General features: G+C 43.0%; 2 protein-coding genes across 3 annotated transcripts in view; both read left to right on the top strand.

Annotated features, from left to right (window-relative positions):
- The first annotated feature begins 524 nt into the window (after window positions 1-524).
- On the top strand, window positions 525-2,314 carry cybrd1 (cytochrome b reductase 1). The gene is made up of 4 exons (XM_003961916.3): window positions 525-783; window positions 1,045-1,253; window positions 1,521-1,675; window positions 1,783-2,314. The coding sequence occupies exons 1-4, from the start codon at window positions 597-599 to the stop codon at window positions 2,063-2,065; spliced, it is 834 nt and encodes a 277-aa protein (XP_003961965.1). The 5' UTR covers window positions 525-596; the 3' UTR covers window positions 2,066-2,314.
- A 147-nt stretch (window positions 2,315-2,461) lies between these two features.
- Window positions 2,462-14,281, top strand: part of LOC101066022 (cytoplasmic dynein 1 intermediate chain 2-like) — a 13,776-nt gene continuing 1,956 nt past the window's right edge. The window contains exons 1-13 of one of the 2 annotated variants that reach the window (XM_003961915.3): window positions 2,462-2,572; window positions 3,436-3,550; window positions 3,632-3,746; window positions 4,752-4,839; window positions 5,685-5,744; window positions 6,117-6,232; window positions 10,001-10,087; window positions 10,196-10,358; window positions 10,458-10,557; window positions 11,796-11,921; window positions 12,659-12,805; window positions 12,886-12,999; window positions 13,395-13,528. In XM_003961915.3, coding sequence (XP_003961964.1) covers window positions 3,446-3,550; window positions 3,632-3,746; window positions 4,752-4,839; window positions 5,685-5,744; window positions 6,117-6,232; window positions 10,001-10,087; window positions 10,196-10,358; window positions 10,458-10,557; window positions 11,796-11,921; window positions 12,659-12,805; window positions 12,886-12,999; window positions 13,395-13,528 — 1,355 coding nt within the window. In that variant the 5' untranslated portion in view covers window positions 2,462-2,572; window positions 3,436-3,445. The remainder of the gene's footprint in view (window positions 2,573-3,435; window positions 3,551-3,631; window positions 3,747-4,751; window positions 4,840-5,684; window positions 5,745-6,116; window positions 6,233-10,000; window positions 10,088-10,195; window positions 10,359-10,457; window positions 10,558-11,795; window positions 11,922-12,658; window positions 12,806-12,885; window positions 13,000-13,394; window positions 13,529-14,281) is intronic. The other variant, XM_011609778.2, reaches the window with a different exon arrangement.

Raw genomic sequence — 14,281 nt, 5'->3', positions numbered from 1 at the left:
AGATATAAACTGCTCACAGTTAAGTTTGTTTTGGGGCTGTTTATATTAGGAAAGGAAGTTTTATATTGTCTCACTTGGCTGTGAATGTGGAAATTTTAGTCTGTTGTTGCGCAACAAAGATATAAAACCCTAAAATTATCGAAAGTTTAAGATGGTGTAGTTAAATTCTTGTGTATAAATATGGATCAGACATGATACAAAAGCTTGTTTGTGCAGTCAGCATGAAGGAATCTATTTTTCCTGTTATTTCCTAACAGTTTGAGACGAGACCCTTCGCTAAGTCCCGCCCCAGAACCGCCACCGACCAATCCTGTGCTAGTAAACCTTCATATTTTATACAATAGACGCTCCCTCAATTTGATGACCACTTTAAAAAAGATTATACACGTTATTTAACACAGCCGAAGCAAATGTGTGGAAATTATAGATTATCAAACAAACAGCTTTGGTAACTTTAACCACAAAGCTTACAAAACACTTCTCCCGGTCATGTGACCCCGGTCCGTCCCCCAAACCTTCCAGTCAACTCTTGGAATCTTCGGTTTTCATAAGAGCAGAGTCATGCTGACGCAGAGCTCGTCGGCTGTCTTGAGGCGATGGGGGAATCCAAAATGCTCCTCCTCGCCCTGGGATCCGCCGCCTTCTTCGGGATCGTGTCGATCTTTTTCGTGCTCCGATGGGTTCTTCACTTCAAGGAAGGTTTAGGCTGGGATGGAGGACTGGCGGAATTCAACTGGCATCCGGTTTTAGTGGTGATCGGTTTCATATTTTTGCAAGGAACAGGTGAGTGGAAACGGGAAGTGAAGCAAAGTGATCACAAAACACAGAATAAAGGACAGTTGTATTTGTTGTATTACTGTATTATTACTGTGTTATTACTAAGGTTAGCCTGTCTTCTGCATAATACCGTTTCACTGAGGTTCAACAACACAAGACCTGTCACAAACGGAAATGGAGGAATTTATTACTATTCGTTTCCAGTGCATCAAAATCCACACCCACATTTTGAGTGAACAGCTGCGGGCTTTAACCATCTTCTTGCAGCCATCGTTGTCTACCGCCTCCCCTGGACCTGGCGCTGCAGCAAACTGACCATGAAGTTCATCCACGCCGGTTTGAACCTTCTAGCCTTCGCTCTCGTTGTCGTATCCATGGTGGCAGTGTTCGACTTCCACAACACTGCCAAGATCCCCAACATGTACAGTCTGCACAGCTGGCTGGGCCTGGCAGCTGTCATTCTCTACTGTCTGCAGGTAGATCGCACCTGATATGGTGGTCAAAGAGGAGAATAGTTCTCAGTCACATATTCCTGCCTCTCACTGTGAATCCTACATGTTATTAAACCCACCCAAAGTTTTTTTCCCCCCCTAATACCCTACTATTAGGGCTCACTCGACAGCTAAATGAAAGTATCACCTTGCTGAATGTTTATTAAATGCCTGACAGTTTTTAGTCGCTAAGAAAAACAGCCCTGATGAGGAAAATGACTTTAAGTTATTGTTTTTTCTCCTATCCCACAGCTTGTTCTTGGAATTGTGATGTTCTTGGTACCAGTGACTCCAGTATATTGGAGAGCAGCATTCATGCCTCTCCATGTCTACAGTGGCCTTTTCATTTTCTCTAGTACCATAGCTGTAGCACTGATGGGCATCACCGAGAAGTTAATTTTTGGCTTGTGAGTATTATTAATGGCTTTTTAAAATACCTGTATCCTAATAAATGTAATTGTTAAATGTTACTGGGCAAAAAATGTAAGCATGTCCCTTTTTTGTTGATGCTCAGGAGCAACCCTAAGTATAAGGATTCCCCCCCAGAGGCCATTTTTGTGAACATTCTTGGGCTCATTCTGGTGGTTTTTGGAGCTCTCATCCTGTTGATTGCCACTCGACCATCTTGGAAGCGTCCCAGCGAGCAGCTCTCACATATTCTGCATACCAGTGGGGGAGGTGAGGACAACATCAGAGTGGGTCCAGCCTTGTCTCAGCTATCCGAAGGAACTGATGATGGGGAAATTAGAAGGAGGAGCAATAGGCTGGATGATCAAGATAAACTCCCAAATGACTGACATGGCCCCTGATTTGATTTCCAGCTTTGAATGTTCTTACATAATGTAAACGTATCATACATAATTGATAGAAATATTTTTTCAGAACTTTTTATACACTTTATCTTGCACTCCAATATATAATTGTTTGTTTGTTCACATGAACTCAATATGTGATTTTTTAAAGAAAATGGTGTAAACTCAAAGTTCCTATAACACATGCTGCAATAGCAACATTCTGCTATAGTAAAAGTTATGTTATAACATGAATAGTGTGTGGCTGTCATTATTACTCATTTGAAAGTACAATGCTGCAAAATTATAATTCTCCTATATTTTGTTTACTAGTCCATTAATACGTTTAAATTAGGTTTGGGAAATTTATTCGAAGTCTTGCTCGTAATTTGGAATCGCGTGTTAGCGGGGAAATTACGTCAGTTCTATCTGGCTTATTTTGTCCTATCTCCGCATCCGTAGCCGGATCTGTGGCTAGTCTGTTTTGTTGTCAGATCAGGAACCTGCTTAAAGGTTTGTACTCTAATAAAAGTCGTATTATTATATTATCATTATCAACTATTTTTAACATTTCCCCGTAGTTGTGTTCTGTTGTTAAAATTTTATGTCCGTCTTCATTCATTATGCCTCCATTATATTCGTATGACAGCACTGCAAACCAGGGTACGATTAACTAGCTGCTAACAGGTAGAGCTAATACTGCATCTTTTAATATCACATTATTTAAATCGAGCTTCCTCCAAAAAGAAATAGAAGCTCACACCAAATCACAATGCGTGAGACTATCTGACTAACTATCTGTTGTAAGTTGCAACAGTAATCTATAGAACAATCGTCGAAGAAGAGTTAGCAGTATACACAAGGCTAATGTTAGCAGCAACGACGGCCAACTGGATGTCATTCTGGGTCCTTGCAACGGTGACCTAAGCTTTCAAATGTTATTTGAAATCCCTTTTTATAAGTTCAACGCGTGTGCTATAGGTTGATTTGTGTTAGTGTTGGATTCTCACATGATAAGCAAATCAGGCTCCCCAGTAGCTTCTGTAGGGCGGGGCTGTTAGCTTGCTGACAAGGACAGCGCTGCCAGACTGATTGGTTTTTGTTTTTAAAAACAACGTATAATTTGTGACTTCCTAAATAGTCAAAATATGTGAGTTGCCCCACTTATTTCCGGATACAAATGTAACACGGCTAATAACGAGTGGTCGCTTGATAGTTGCAAATCACAGACCTTTCCATTGGTTTGTAATGGGATGCTGAAGCAGAGAGCATCACCTCCCCACAGGAAAACCACTGAAACACCTTTTATGTGTAAAATGTGACACTTTTCAGGGTATGGCCTGAAAATAAAGACTAGCTCTGCTTTCTACACACAGGTGCTGCAACATGTCAGACAAAAGTGAGATAAAAGCAGAGCTTGAGAGGAAGAAACAGCGCTTAGCACAAATCAGAGAGGAGAAGAAAAGAAAAGAAGAGCGTAAAAAGAAAGAGGTATTACATTTTTAAAAATATATATTATATAAAGCCAGTGTTTATTTTAGTGTTAAGTGTGATGCATTTCTTTGATCCCAGGCTGACCAACAGAAAGATGCTGTACTTCATCAAGATGATTCGGACCTGGAGAAGAAAAGACGTGAAACTGAAGCTCTTCTTCAGAGTATGGGCATAACCTCAGAGATCCCTGTTGGTATGTTTTATGACTGTAGATTTTACAGACAGTTTGTGTTTTATATACCATACATAGATTTATATACCAAGTTCATGTTCATTTTACTATTTTTTTTAAAATCATATATCATTTTTAAAAGGAACTGCTTTATTTTATTTTGCCTCTGTTGCCTCATTTGCCCTAGTTCAGGACGATCAGAATTATTTCTGTTAAATATTTGCTCTTTCATGAAAATATTTTATTCATAATTGTTAGATAGCTTCATTTTTCTTTGCTTTTCAATTTTTAACAAATACATACATGATTTCCTGGCCAAACAATTGAACGTAGTTAACTAAAAGTCACTTACAGCATATAATTGAAGCTAATCGCATGTTTACCACAAAGCTTGTCATGTGATTCAGCAATAAAGACGCCTCACAAAACCAACTAAGAAGCAAAACAGCTGCTATAGCCTTCATCCAGCCTTCATTCTTCATCTACAGCACAAATAAATCCTTATTTCATCCCATATTGTAGCCACCATATTAAAAGACACAAACAAAATAAAAGTCCACTAATATCATTATAGATAAGAAATAGAATTGTGTGTGTCCACAGGCACCTAGCATTTTACAATACATTCAGAAATTGAGGTGGAATACTGGAACACGCTGTCCACAGAGGATTTCTCCCACGGCAGTATCTTGTTATGAACAGCAGGTGGCAGAAGAGATCCATCAGAAAACTGCCAAGACATAGTGCACGTCATCAAGACCTTGCTAAAGTTGTGATTGTGCATGTCTGCTTTGCCATTCCTGGTGTCATTTATTCTTTTTAAAAAAAGAAAATATTTTTTTTCAAAAACTTTAGATGTAAAGAACATGCAGCATCTTTTTTGTTATTTAACTGGCATATGCATAATCAATGTGTACATTTTTGGAAATATTGAATATAAAAATAGATTATTTTTAATCCTGTCCTCTGCGGTGAATAAGAAAGCATCTTTATATTGGAACTAATAATTTCTGTCTTACTATACAGTCCCTCCCCCTGTCTCTCCAACAACTAAATCAGCGGGCACACCAAGTGAGGCCGGAAGCCAAGACTCTGATGGCGCTGTGGGACCCAGGTACAAATTCTCTTTAATGCTTTATGGATGGTGTGATCTTTTGATAAGGATGGTTTCTTCTCTGTAAAACCACCTACGTGTAATTACTCTCTTCTTATACTGATGATGCATGTATTTATTTTTGGGTATTATAATAATCAATGCAGGTGTGCTGCTGCTTTGTCACTTTTAATGTGTCTTAAATAGTGAGTGCATTCAAAAGTGATTGTTTAGGCCAACGGAACTGTTGCCCTTGTGCACTGAATGATGATAAGTTTATCCCAAATGAGTGCATGTTTATTTAATCCATGTGATGTTGAATTAGGGTGATCCTAAATTAAAAATAAAACAGCATGTTGCTCTGGTGCCTGAGGGACTTCTTAACCCCTAATTAGAGCTCCTTCCCTGTGCTGAAATTTAAGCTTCCCCAGTGTCCCATCAGGCCCAGAGAGTTGTTCCCCTTACCTGTTGACTCATTTCCCTCACCAGCACGACCATTTCCGACACACATGGAGGTCATGTTTTCTCCCTGAGGGTTCTCTCTCCCCTCTCTCTGTGCTGACACAACACTTGAAGCCTTGGATGTGACACAGTTCAGGCTGTATCAGCACCACGGGCTGAACATTACGCCCCCGCATCACCGCGCTCTTAAGCGTCTGTGCATCCTCAGATTTCAACCCAATGTGTTTGATGCAGATTCAAGCTTGATTTGATTAGGGTGGAAAAATCAATTTTAAAGTGTGTTTTGATGACTTTGGATCCGATCAGCGTGTTGTGTGCCATGACACTGATCGTATTTCCTTTTTCTCATTTGTGCTCACTTGTCTCGCTCACTAATGCTGCCTTGTTGCTGTGACACTAACCAGGACTCTACACTGGGACTCTGACCCGTCCACTCTTCAACTTCACTCTGATTCAGAGCTGGGGTACTGGACACTCTCTTCTCTCCTTTCCTGGTCATTTTCCCTTCTCTCAATCTATGGCATGATTACGTTTTATTTCAAAGTCAGGATTCAGTTATTGAAATACAGGAAATAGCCCCCTCATGCATGCTGAAACTGCAAGATAAAAGCTTTTGACTTTTTTTTTCTTCACAATCTTACTAAACTGATCCGAGGTAGCTGCCATCCCATTAAAGTGCCATTTACAAACACTGATCAGCATTGCATTTGCACAGAGGTAAGAAGTGATGCAACAACAGCTGAGGGCACTCGCTGGGTAGTAGCGTGATGTGCGTTTTACTTCTAGTTTCCACTTGTTTAAAGTTGTGCAAAGTGTGAGTTCTCCTGTCCTTCTAGGCGTCAAACTCCAAAACTGGGAATGGCCAAAGTCACGCAGGTGGACTTCCCGCCGCGGGAAATTGTGTCCTACACCAAAGAGACGCAGACACCTGTCGTGACCCAGGAAAAAGAAGGTGAATGTGTCTTTGCATTTGAAAGGCTGGCCTTACATGAGCCAAGAGGGCAACATGTTGTTAAAGATGCCTGAAAATAATGTGTTCCGTTAACACTGTGTGTTCTGTATACTCCTTCGAGGGCAGGAGATTATTTTGAAAGGGACGACAGCATCAGAAATCTGTCAAAAAATACCTGATATCACATGAACTCTCCTTGTGACTCTCTTTAATATGAATGTAATTGGTGTGGTGGCACTTCCCTGCAGCTGATCACAGGAATAACCCACAATTCTGCACATGTCCAGCATGTTTCTTATAGGCTGCGGCTTCTGTTTTAGTGCCTTTTGTTGCCTTTGTGCTCGACTAAACTTTATTAGTTTGGCTAAATTTTTTTCTGCCTACCTACACAACTTTTTTAACCCCAGTTTTCTATATTTCTTGGGCTGGTGTCACTTATTCTTGGGCATTTTTAAAGCCCGGATAGGATTTTAAACAGCGTACTGATTGCTGGTTCTTGTCCAATCAGGTGTAAAAAATCCCGAGGTGCTGCGTGAGTGTGAGGAAATTGTGTGATTTTGTGGAAAAGTGTTAGCAGAACTACTGAAGGATGAAGAGCATCACTGTGTTCCTCATCACTCTGTAGTCTGGACTCTACTGGGCATTGTAAAAGTGTGTTAAACAATGATGGTTTCTGCCAGCTGTTCTACACAAGCCCCCCCTCCCCTCGCTGCCACTATGTAATCATTTCATCAACTCCCTCGCTTCCCCTGTCTTCTCCCTTCACTGAACAGACACATAACAAAACTCACTCTGTGACATTGTGCGTTTTTCACACCATCACTTCTGGCAGTCGGTGAGCTGGCAACCCCCTCCGCTCGCTCCCCTCGGCGCGTCCCCCCTCCCCCATGCGGCGCGGGCATCAGGACGGTTCTGTGATTGAGCGATTTTAAGAAGTAATGGTGCGACACACTCAAGGCCAGCAGGCAGTGGCATTAGAGGGAGCGTCCGCCGCGTCCTGGCTGCTGCCGACCCGAAGGGTTCCCCACAATGTGTGGGAGACCTCCCATGTCAACATCACCCGCTTGATCTAAAGAAAACCACCTCAGTGAATAGGATAAGCGCATCCACAGGTTGTTTCTTTGCGATTAACTGCTTCAGGATCATTGCCATTCCATCACCCACAACACGTCGAAGGCGTATTTCACACAAAGGCGCAATTTTTGGTCTATTTCATCTTAAATATGCTATTTCTGTGACAGCGGGGCACAAACATTGATGCATTCTTTTGTTTAAAAGAACTACATTTAATGTGTAGGTAGTCTCAGGTGGATTAAAACATCACACTGGCCCTGTAGCATCAGTAGTAATACACCACATTAGTATGCTCTCCAAAAAACAAGAGGGCGTAAGTATGGTGTAAGATATTGTTGGGGGTTGGGGTGTGTGGAGTGGCTGGCCTGCGACAGCTTTTGAAAGGGCTTGTTAGAAATACCAGCATGTAGAGCAGTTCAGTAAATCTGTAATTTAATTAAATGTGATTGTTTTAATCACTCTGAATTCAGAGGCAGGTCAAAACTTTTAATCACACGAGCGCTCAATGGCCTTCTTGTATGAAGTGCTACTTGTAAATTTGGTCAGCATTTATTCAGTTGATGATTAGCGCCATTAAATATCTATTGTGTCCTGAGAAACAAAAGATAATCTCTCTAAATGGAAACTTGGATTTTTCTATTGCTTGTGTCATCTAAGTTTATGATTTTTTTTCTAGCGTGAAGCTTCTTTTGTGGTCTTTTTTTCATTCAGGCAGGTAGTAAGGCTGAAAGTATTGGTATGGTTTTTATTTGTAGACCTCAGGTGTCATCGCTAAAGCATGTGACCATGATGGAAAAGTTGCCGACGACAATCCTTTTTCACAGGTGACTTGGTCTTGACCCTTCCTATCAGAGCGACTGACTGCCGGTGTCCTCTTTTTGTTATATTATTGTTGCTCCTCGTCCCTGCAAACGTTGCAGCATAGGGAAATGATTGATTTGCGGCGCTTTGTTCAAGATTATATTCTGTGCTTTCATCATTTGTTTCTGGGAGAGAATAGTAGTGCCGCACGTGCTGAAATTAGCCTGGCGTTCAGATTGGACCTGCAGGAAGTGGAGGCCACCTGCAGCAGGGAGCAGAGGTCATTTCCATTTGTACGCGAGCGTCACTGGCTGTGTGCCCTGTTTGCATTAATATATTGTCCATTGACTAAGACCTGTGATTACACCCCCTTTTTCCTGTCCAGCTTCCCTCTGCAAAAGCTTTTGTTTCTTATATGTTACAAAAGCCATAATTGGGGCTTCTTTAAGGGGAGATGTGGGTGTATAGGACATTACTGATCCGGGTGCATTCTGTTCAATGCAGTCCCCCCCCTGTTTATCCTTCACCAGCCACCCTTGGTAGACACTGCTTACCCCCCTGCACATCCCCAGCAGGGTCACCAGGATCACTAGCTTTTCTCCAAATGGCCATTTTGGCTGGCAGGTGCATTATACCCTTTATTTTCAGATTGTCTGTCCGCTCCTAATGCCTGGCAGGTTGATTGCTCTGGCTGCCTCACCAAGGAAAGGGCTGACAAGCACGGCCGCAGCTCGCTGAAAGACAGTGATTACTGTTTTCCTTTAAGCCTGATTGAGGCCCTTGAAAGGAAAGATTTTAACCTTGTCCTTGTTGGTTGCAGTCGTACGGTCGTGCATTGAAATGGCATACATCATCAGCGCCTGTTCTGTAAACTCATCAGTGCATTTAGTAACCTTTTTCCTCAAACCTCCATCCAAGAAAGGGGATGAATCACTTTGTGGACAAAGATGACATTATCATTTAGATTATCTTGGTAGGAAGGAAATTCCAGCAAGAGGTGCTGTCAGCGCAGATTAACTAAAAGCCTCATATGAGGAGAAAGGCCAGTAGAAAACAGCTGTGTATTTTTTTTCTTTTCTCATGAATCTATTTTGTCCTGCATATGCCCCCCACCCCCCTTTTTTTTAACGTTGAAAATGTCGGCTAAATACTGTCTCTAGGAGATGTTGGTGAAAAAGCGTGTTCATCTTCTTTGAGGTAGAGCCGGTGCACGGCCTGCCAGCTGCTCTGGCCTGTATTCTCTTGTACATTCTCTGGGCTTGAATAGGAGTTGCAAGACCTCCTGCTAGGACGGTAATTGCACAAGCTCACTGCTCAGGGAGAAGCTTGTGTCAGGGCAGCCAGGCGTAAAACCTCTGTGCCATCCCCATGCCACCTCTGAAGAACACGAGACAATCCCGGCATCACCATCTGCTTCTGCACCATGCCGTCATCAGGCCGCATTAATGGGACAGGGCCCCGGGCAGCTGCTCCACACCCTCTGCCCCTGCTGCCCCATGGCAGGGCAACATGCGACAGCGACATAGGAAACGGCTACACTGAGAGCTAGTCTGTCTATTGAATGGTCGGCGTCTCATTCACTCTCCAGGGCAACGAGACACCCGCTGTGCCGTGTCTCCTTAAAACGAATGACAAAGTTGCTTGCTTTAGAGTGTTGGCTTCATTTTTGAAAAGCTGACAATCCAAACAAAACTAAGGTTCCAATGGGTGGAGTCTTGTTATCCTTCTACTAATAAAGCGAATAATGGAAGGGAAGGTCTGGGACATGACTGTAATGTGTTCTGCCAACATGATCCTGAAGTGATGAGTCTTCACATTTTTGACAAGACTGATATCCTGAGGTGTAAAGATGTCTGCTCTCCTGTTTAACGTAGTTCACGTTCTGATCAACAGAGGAAGAAGAGGAAGAAGAAATTGCTCCAGCTCCACCATTGGGAGAGCCTCAGACTGAGATTCCAGACCAGAAAGTGGAGGAGGAAGGTATTTAACGCCTAACGATCGTGCACACATAAAAAGTATTGAGCATATGTGCACAACAGCAACATTGAGGAGTAGGAACCCTTTATTGTGTGATGCCTCTCCTTTAAGTGCCCCCCCACGAGCTGACAGAGGAGGAAAAACTCCAGATCCTTCACTCGGAGGAGTTTGCCAATTTCTTTGACCACAGCACACGCATCATCGAGCGGGCTCTGTCGGAACACGTGGATCTCTTCTTTGACTACAGCGGCCGCGACCTGGAGGAGAAGGAGTGGTAACAACTGCACGACTGCTGCTCGAAATAAGCAGCCTTTCAATTGGAATTTGGACAAAGTAACTTATCGATCATGTGGTGTGTTTCCCCCCCCCCCAGTGAAATCCAGGCTGGTGCAAAGCTGTTTCTCAACAGGCAGTTCACAGACGAGCACTGGTCCAAACACCGCGTGGTCACATGCCTGGACTGGTCTCCCCAGGTCTCTCTTTAATAAGACTCGCAGAACTTTTCAGAGGGGAATTTAAATACTGTGTTTGTAGTAACAAGTGGGATTGATAAGTATTTACATGTTCAAATAAGGATCGAATAGGTCACGTTTTACTGTCATGTAATTAGCGGAACACAAACTATGTTGCCAAAACTATATCTTCACAATCAAATCATACAGGCCATATTAACATTTGGTAAAATCTCTGACCTTTATGGTGAAGAAATATCCAGATGTTTCAGGCTAAATTGTAACCTCTGAACTGAACCTGTTTAGTTTTTTGAGAGAATTTGCTTTCCTCATTGCTCCATTTTGTTTTGTAGGACAACATTTCCGACATGGTCGACAATTTTTTTTCCCCTTTAACCCTGTGAGCAACACAAACTTCAGCAGAGTTTAAGGTTTCCTTGTTGGATGTCACTTGGTCGAGAACATGAAATAATTTTAATGTTTTTGACCCACCAGTTTTGTTTAGAAAGGCTATTAGAGACCCATCACAGAATAGGCTTTTATGGCGATTTAATTTGTGTTCCGATGATGTACAGAACATACAATATAAACATTCAGGCACGATTGTACGTGAGTAGCGTTCCCAATTAGCTGTTCAAACAGCTTACAGACAGCAAACCCATAATTCTTTACGATTACCTAGCTTGAAATCGACTGTATTTAATTTCCACCACGAGCCCCCCAGGAATAGCCGGTTATGTCCTGCGCAGGTTGTCACTTCTTCCCAGGCTGTAATGATTTGTTTCCTCTGGTGTCTGAGGTCATTTAAGTTCAGGATTCCACAACAACTTTTGACAATGATTGAACAGCCAAGTTTCTCTGTTCACAGTAGGTTTTGGCTCAGGGCGATATTCATACCCCAGTGATTAATGTAATAAATATCACAAACTGTAAATCTGCTCTCAGAAACAGAAGTTAATGTTTTCTTTACTGGCAGAGATTTTCTGGAACTGAAACCTATTTTATTGGGTGTAATTCAGCAATTTTAAATGAGCTGATTTATTTCAGTCGACCTCTGTTCTCTAGAGTCATTCATTAAATTTCTGAAAAGAAATAAAATTTCAGTTTACCCATGTTTTTATAAGGAGGGGCAAAAATCCAGAGTGTAGAGTTACTTGTTTTAGAAACGATTCAGCAGTTCTGTAGAGGGTAAGGGCAGGGCTTGTCAACGGGTGCACACACACATTCATTTCCAATTATTTGTCCTTTTCTGCCATCAGTATCCTGAACTCCTGGTTGCCTCATACAACAACAATGAGGACGCTCCTCATGAGCCCGACGGCGTGGCCTTGGTGTGGAACATGAAGTACAAGAAGACCACACCTGAATATGTCTTCCACTGTCAGGTAGTCAAAGCCTTCCTTCTTTCTTTCACACTGGTCGGCTTCTTGCAAGACAGATGTAGAGCTCTGCCCATATACTCTCATTTGCACACCCCCATACCCTCCTGCCTCTATGCTGGCTGTGAGTTCACCGTGCTGGCATGCACCTACACCACATCTGTCCACAAACACATGTTCTTGAGGCGCCGGAGAAGACGTGCGGCGCAGGGATTGAATGGAATCCGAGCAGTGCAGCAGGATTAAGAGTGTGGGGCCGTGCTGGTTATCGTGTGCATCTAAACAAGGGCCCTGTGTTCAGACAGTAACGCTGCTCTAGCCAGCCTTATTATAATGCCTGCCCTGAGGCTCCTTCATCAAGTCAAGCTGAGTAGAACCACATGTTGTTGCCTCCAGAGCGGATGTAAATGCAGCCCGATTGCTCAGAATGAATAAAATCTAACAGAAGGGTAAATGCCTTTTTCCCTCTATACCTGCACAAATGGGGTTTTCCTCAAACACATTGAGAAAGTTACCATTTTAGCAACATGCTTTGACAAATGCATATTTGGCTAAGCAATGAGTTGTATAACGAACCCAGGTCATTTTAATGAGACATTTGTGTGCGTCCTTGATGCATTCTCCATTCTTAGATCAGATGTGCTGCAATCAAACCATCTTTCCATTTCTTCAATATAAATCAGGATTTTTTCATTATTGGAAAATTCAACCATTATTTACCCCTCTGTTTTTCTATCTGACAGTCTGCTGTCATGTCGGCTGCATTTGCCAAGTTCCACCCCAACGTTGTGGTCGGGGGAACATACTCGGGCCAGATTGTACTGTGGGACAACAGAAGCAACAAGAGGACGCCTGTGCAGAGGACACCCCTGTCAGCGGCAGCACATACGGTACTGAGTGTCGCAGCAGGCCGGTTCTTTCTGTCCCTGTGGAACAGGAGTTTAGAAGCTCTCCTTTGTTGTCTTTGCAGCACCCAGTTTATTGTGTCAATGTGGTTGGCACCCAGAATGCTAACAACCTGATAAGCATCTCCACTGATGGCAGAATGTGCTCCTGGAGTCTGGACATGCTTTCTCATCCACAGGTAATAAATAAATTAAGATCTAAAGTCTTCCTATACAGTATATTATGAAGAATGATCATTTGCTCATCAGATTTGCTTGAGGTGAACTTGCAGTCGTCCTCTGTCTTATGTTGGCTGAATGTCCAAGATTTGCACCACTGGTTGCTTAAGGTCACCATTGGTATTTCTCCCTGTTTTCATTCTTAAGTTTATCCCAAGTCATTTTTTCATCCTTGAGGAAATTAACTTTACGTACGTCATTTTTTTTTCAGCCCTACCAAGGCCTCCTTTATAAGGTGTCATACACGAATAAACTGTCGAGTGACTTTAATAGGCTGTGTTTGGCAGAGTGTGTCTAAACACAAAGCCTGCCCTGGGAGCTTGTTATTCAGTGAGCTCTCCTCCTCTTTCCACAGGACAGTATGGAGCTGGTGTTCAAGCAGTCCAAAGCTGTCGCTGTCACCTCCATGTCGTTCCCTCACGGAGACGTCAACAATTTTGTGGTGGGCAGCGAGGACGGCTCCGTCTACATGGCGTGTCGTCATGGAAGGTGGGTCCCTCCCCCCAAGCACCGTCCGGGGGAAACTGTGGCAGCGTTTTTGACCCACCTAGGACCGAGCGTGAATGTTGCCCACTCTCCTCTCAGTGTAGCACAGTTCCACCACTCCATCTCCTGCTGATTGAGGTTTCGCTCCTGCCCAGTCATCCTGTTTTTCTTTTCTGCTTGTCAGTTATGTTTGCAAAGGTCGCTCACTATAAACAGGGCACACATGCGGGGGGAAACAAATCATTCTTTTCCCGTCCGTTTCATTTTTCTTCTCTGTGTGTTTCTGTGGGCGAGAGAGTTTGTTTACGCCTGGTCATCCCAGGGAGATTAGGACAGCAGTTCCATCCTGCAATGTTCTCATTTGGGAGAATACGTTTGGCCTCACAGGGGAAGAAGAGAAAATGTGGCTTAAATCAAAGCTTCCAGTGAGAAGCTTTACTACACCCCCCAGCACTTAAATATCCTGCAGTTTACCCAGAAACCACAGAGAGGGGATAGCTGCTAGCTTCTGCACAGCAGAGCCACCTCTGTAATTGGGCGAATAATTTTCCACCTCATTTACAATGGTATGATACTCTCATTCAAGTTAATAATGCATGAGCATCACTCACGCTGAGTATTTACCTCTCTACATTAATTATCAGAGCTTGGGTTTGTTTAACAGCTCTGCAACATGTGGCTGAAGGGTTACAGGCACTTTTGCCACCCCTGCTGGCAATCACAGGATATAAGTAAAAGATTAACATGAAAACGTCC

The sequence above is a fragment of the Takifugu rubripes genome, chromosome 1, assembly GCF_901000725.2.
Source record: "Takifugu rubripes chromosome 1, fTakRub1.2, whole genome shotgun sequence".
Lineage (NCBI taxonomy): Eukaryota > Metazoa > Chordata > Actinopteri > Tetraodontiformes > Tetraodontidae > Takifugu > Takifugu rubripes.
This window is presented reverse-complemented; position numbering and strand designations above follow the sequence as displayed.

Bases quoted from the DNA above. Each gene is read 5' to 3' on its own strand.
- cybrd1 (XM_003961916.3), top strand. From the start codon at position 597: ATGGGGGAATCCAAAATGCTCCTCCTCGCCCTGGGATCCGCCGCCTTC. The intron at 1,254-1,520 runs GTAGATCGCACC...CCTATCCCACAG, and splicing joins TCATTCTCTACTGTCTGCAG to CTTGTTCTTGGAATTGTGAT. The intron at 1,676-1,782 runs GTGAGTATTATT...GTTGATGCTCAG, and splicing joins GAGAAGTTAATTTTTGGCTT to GAGCAACCCTAAGTATAAGG.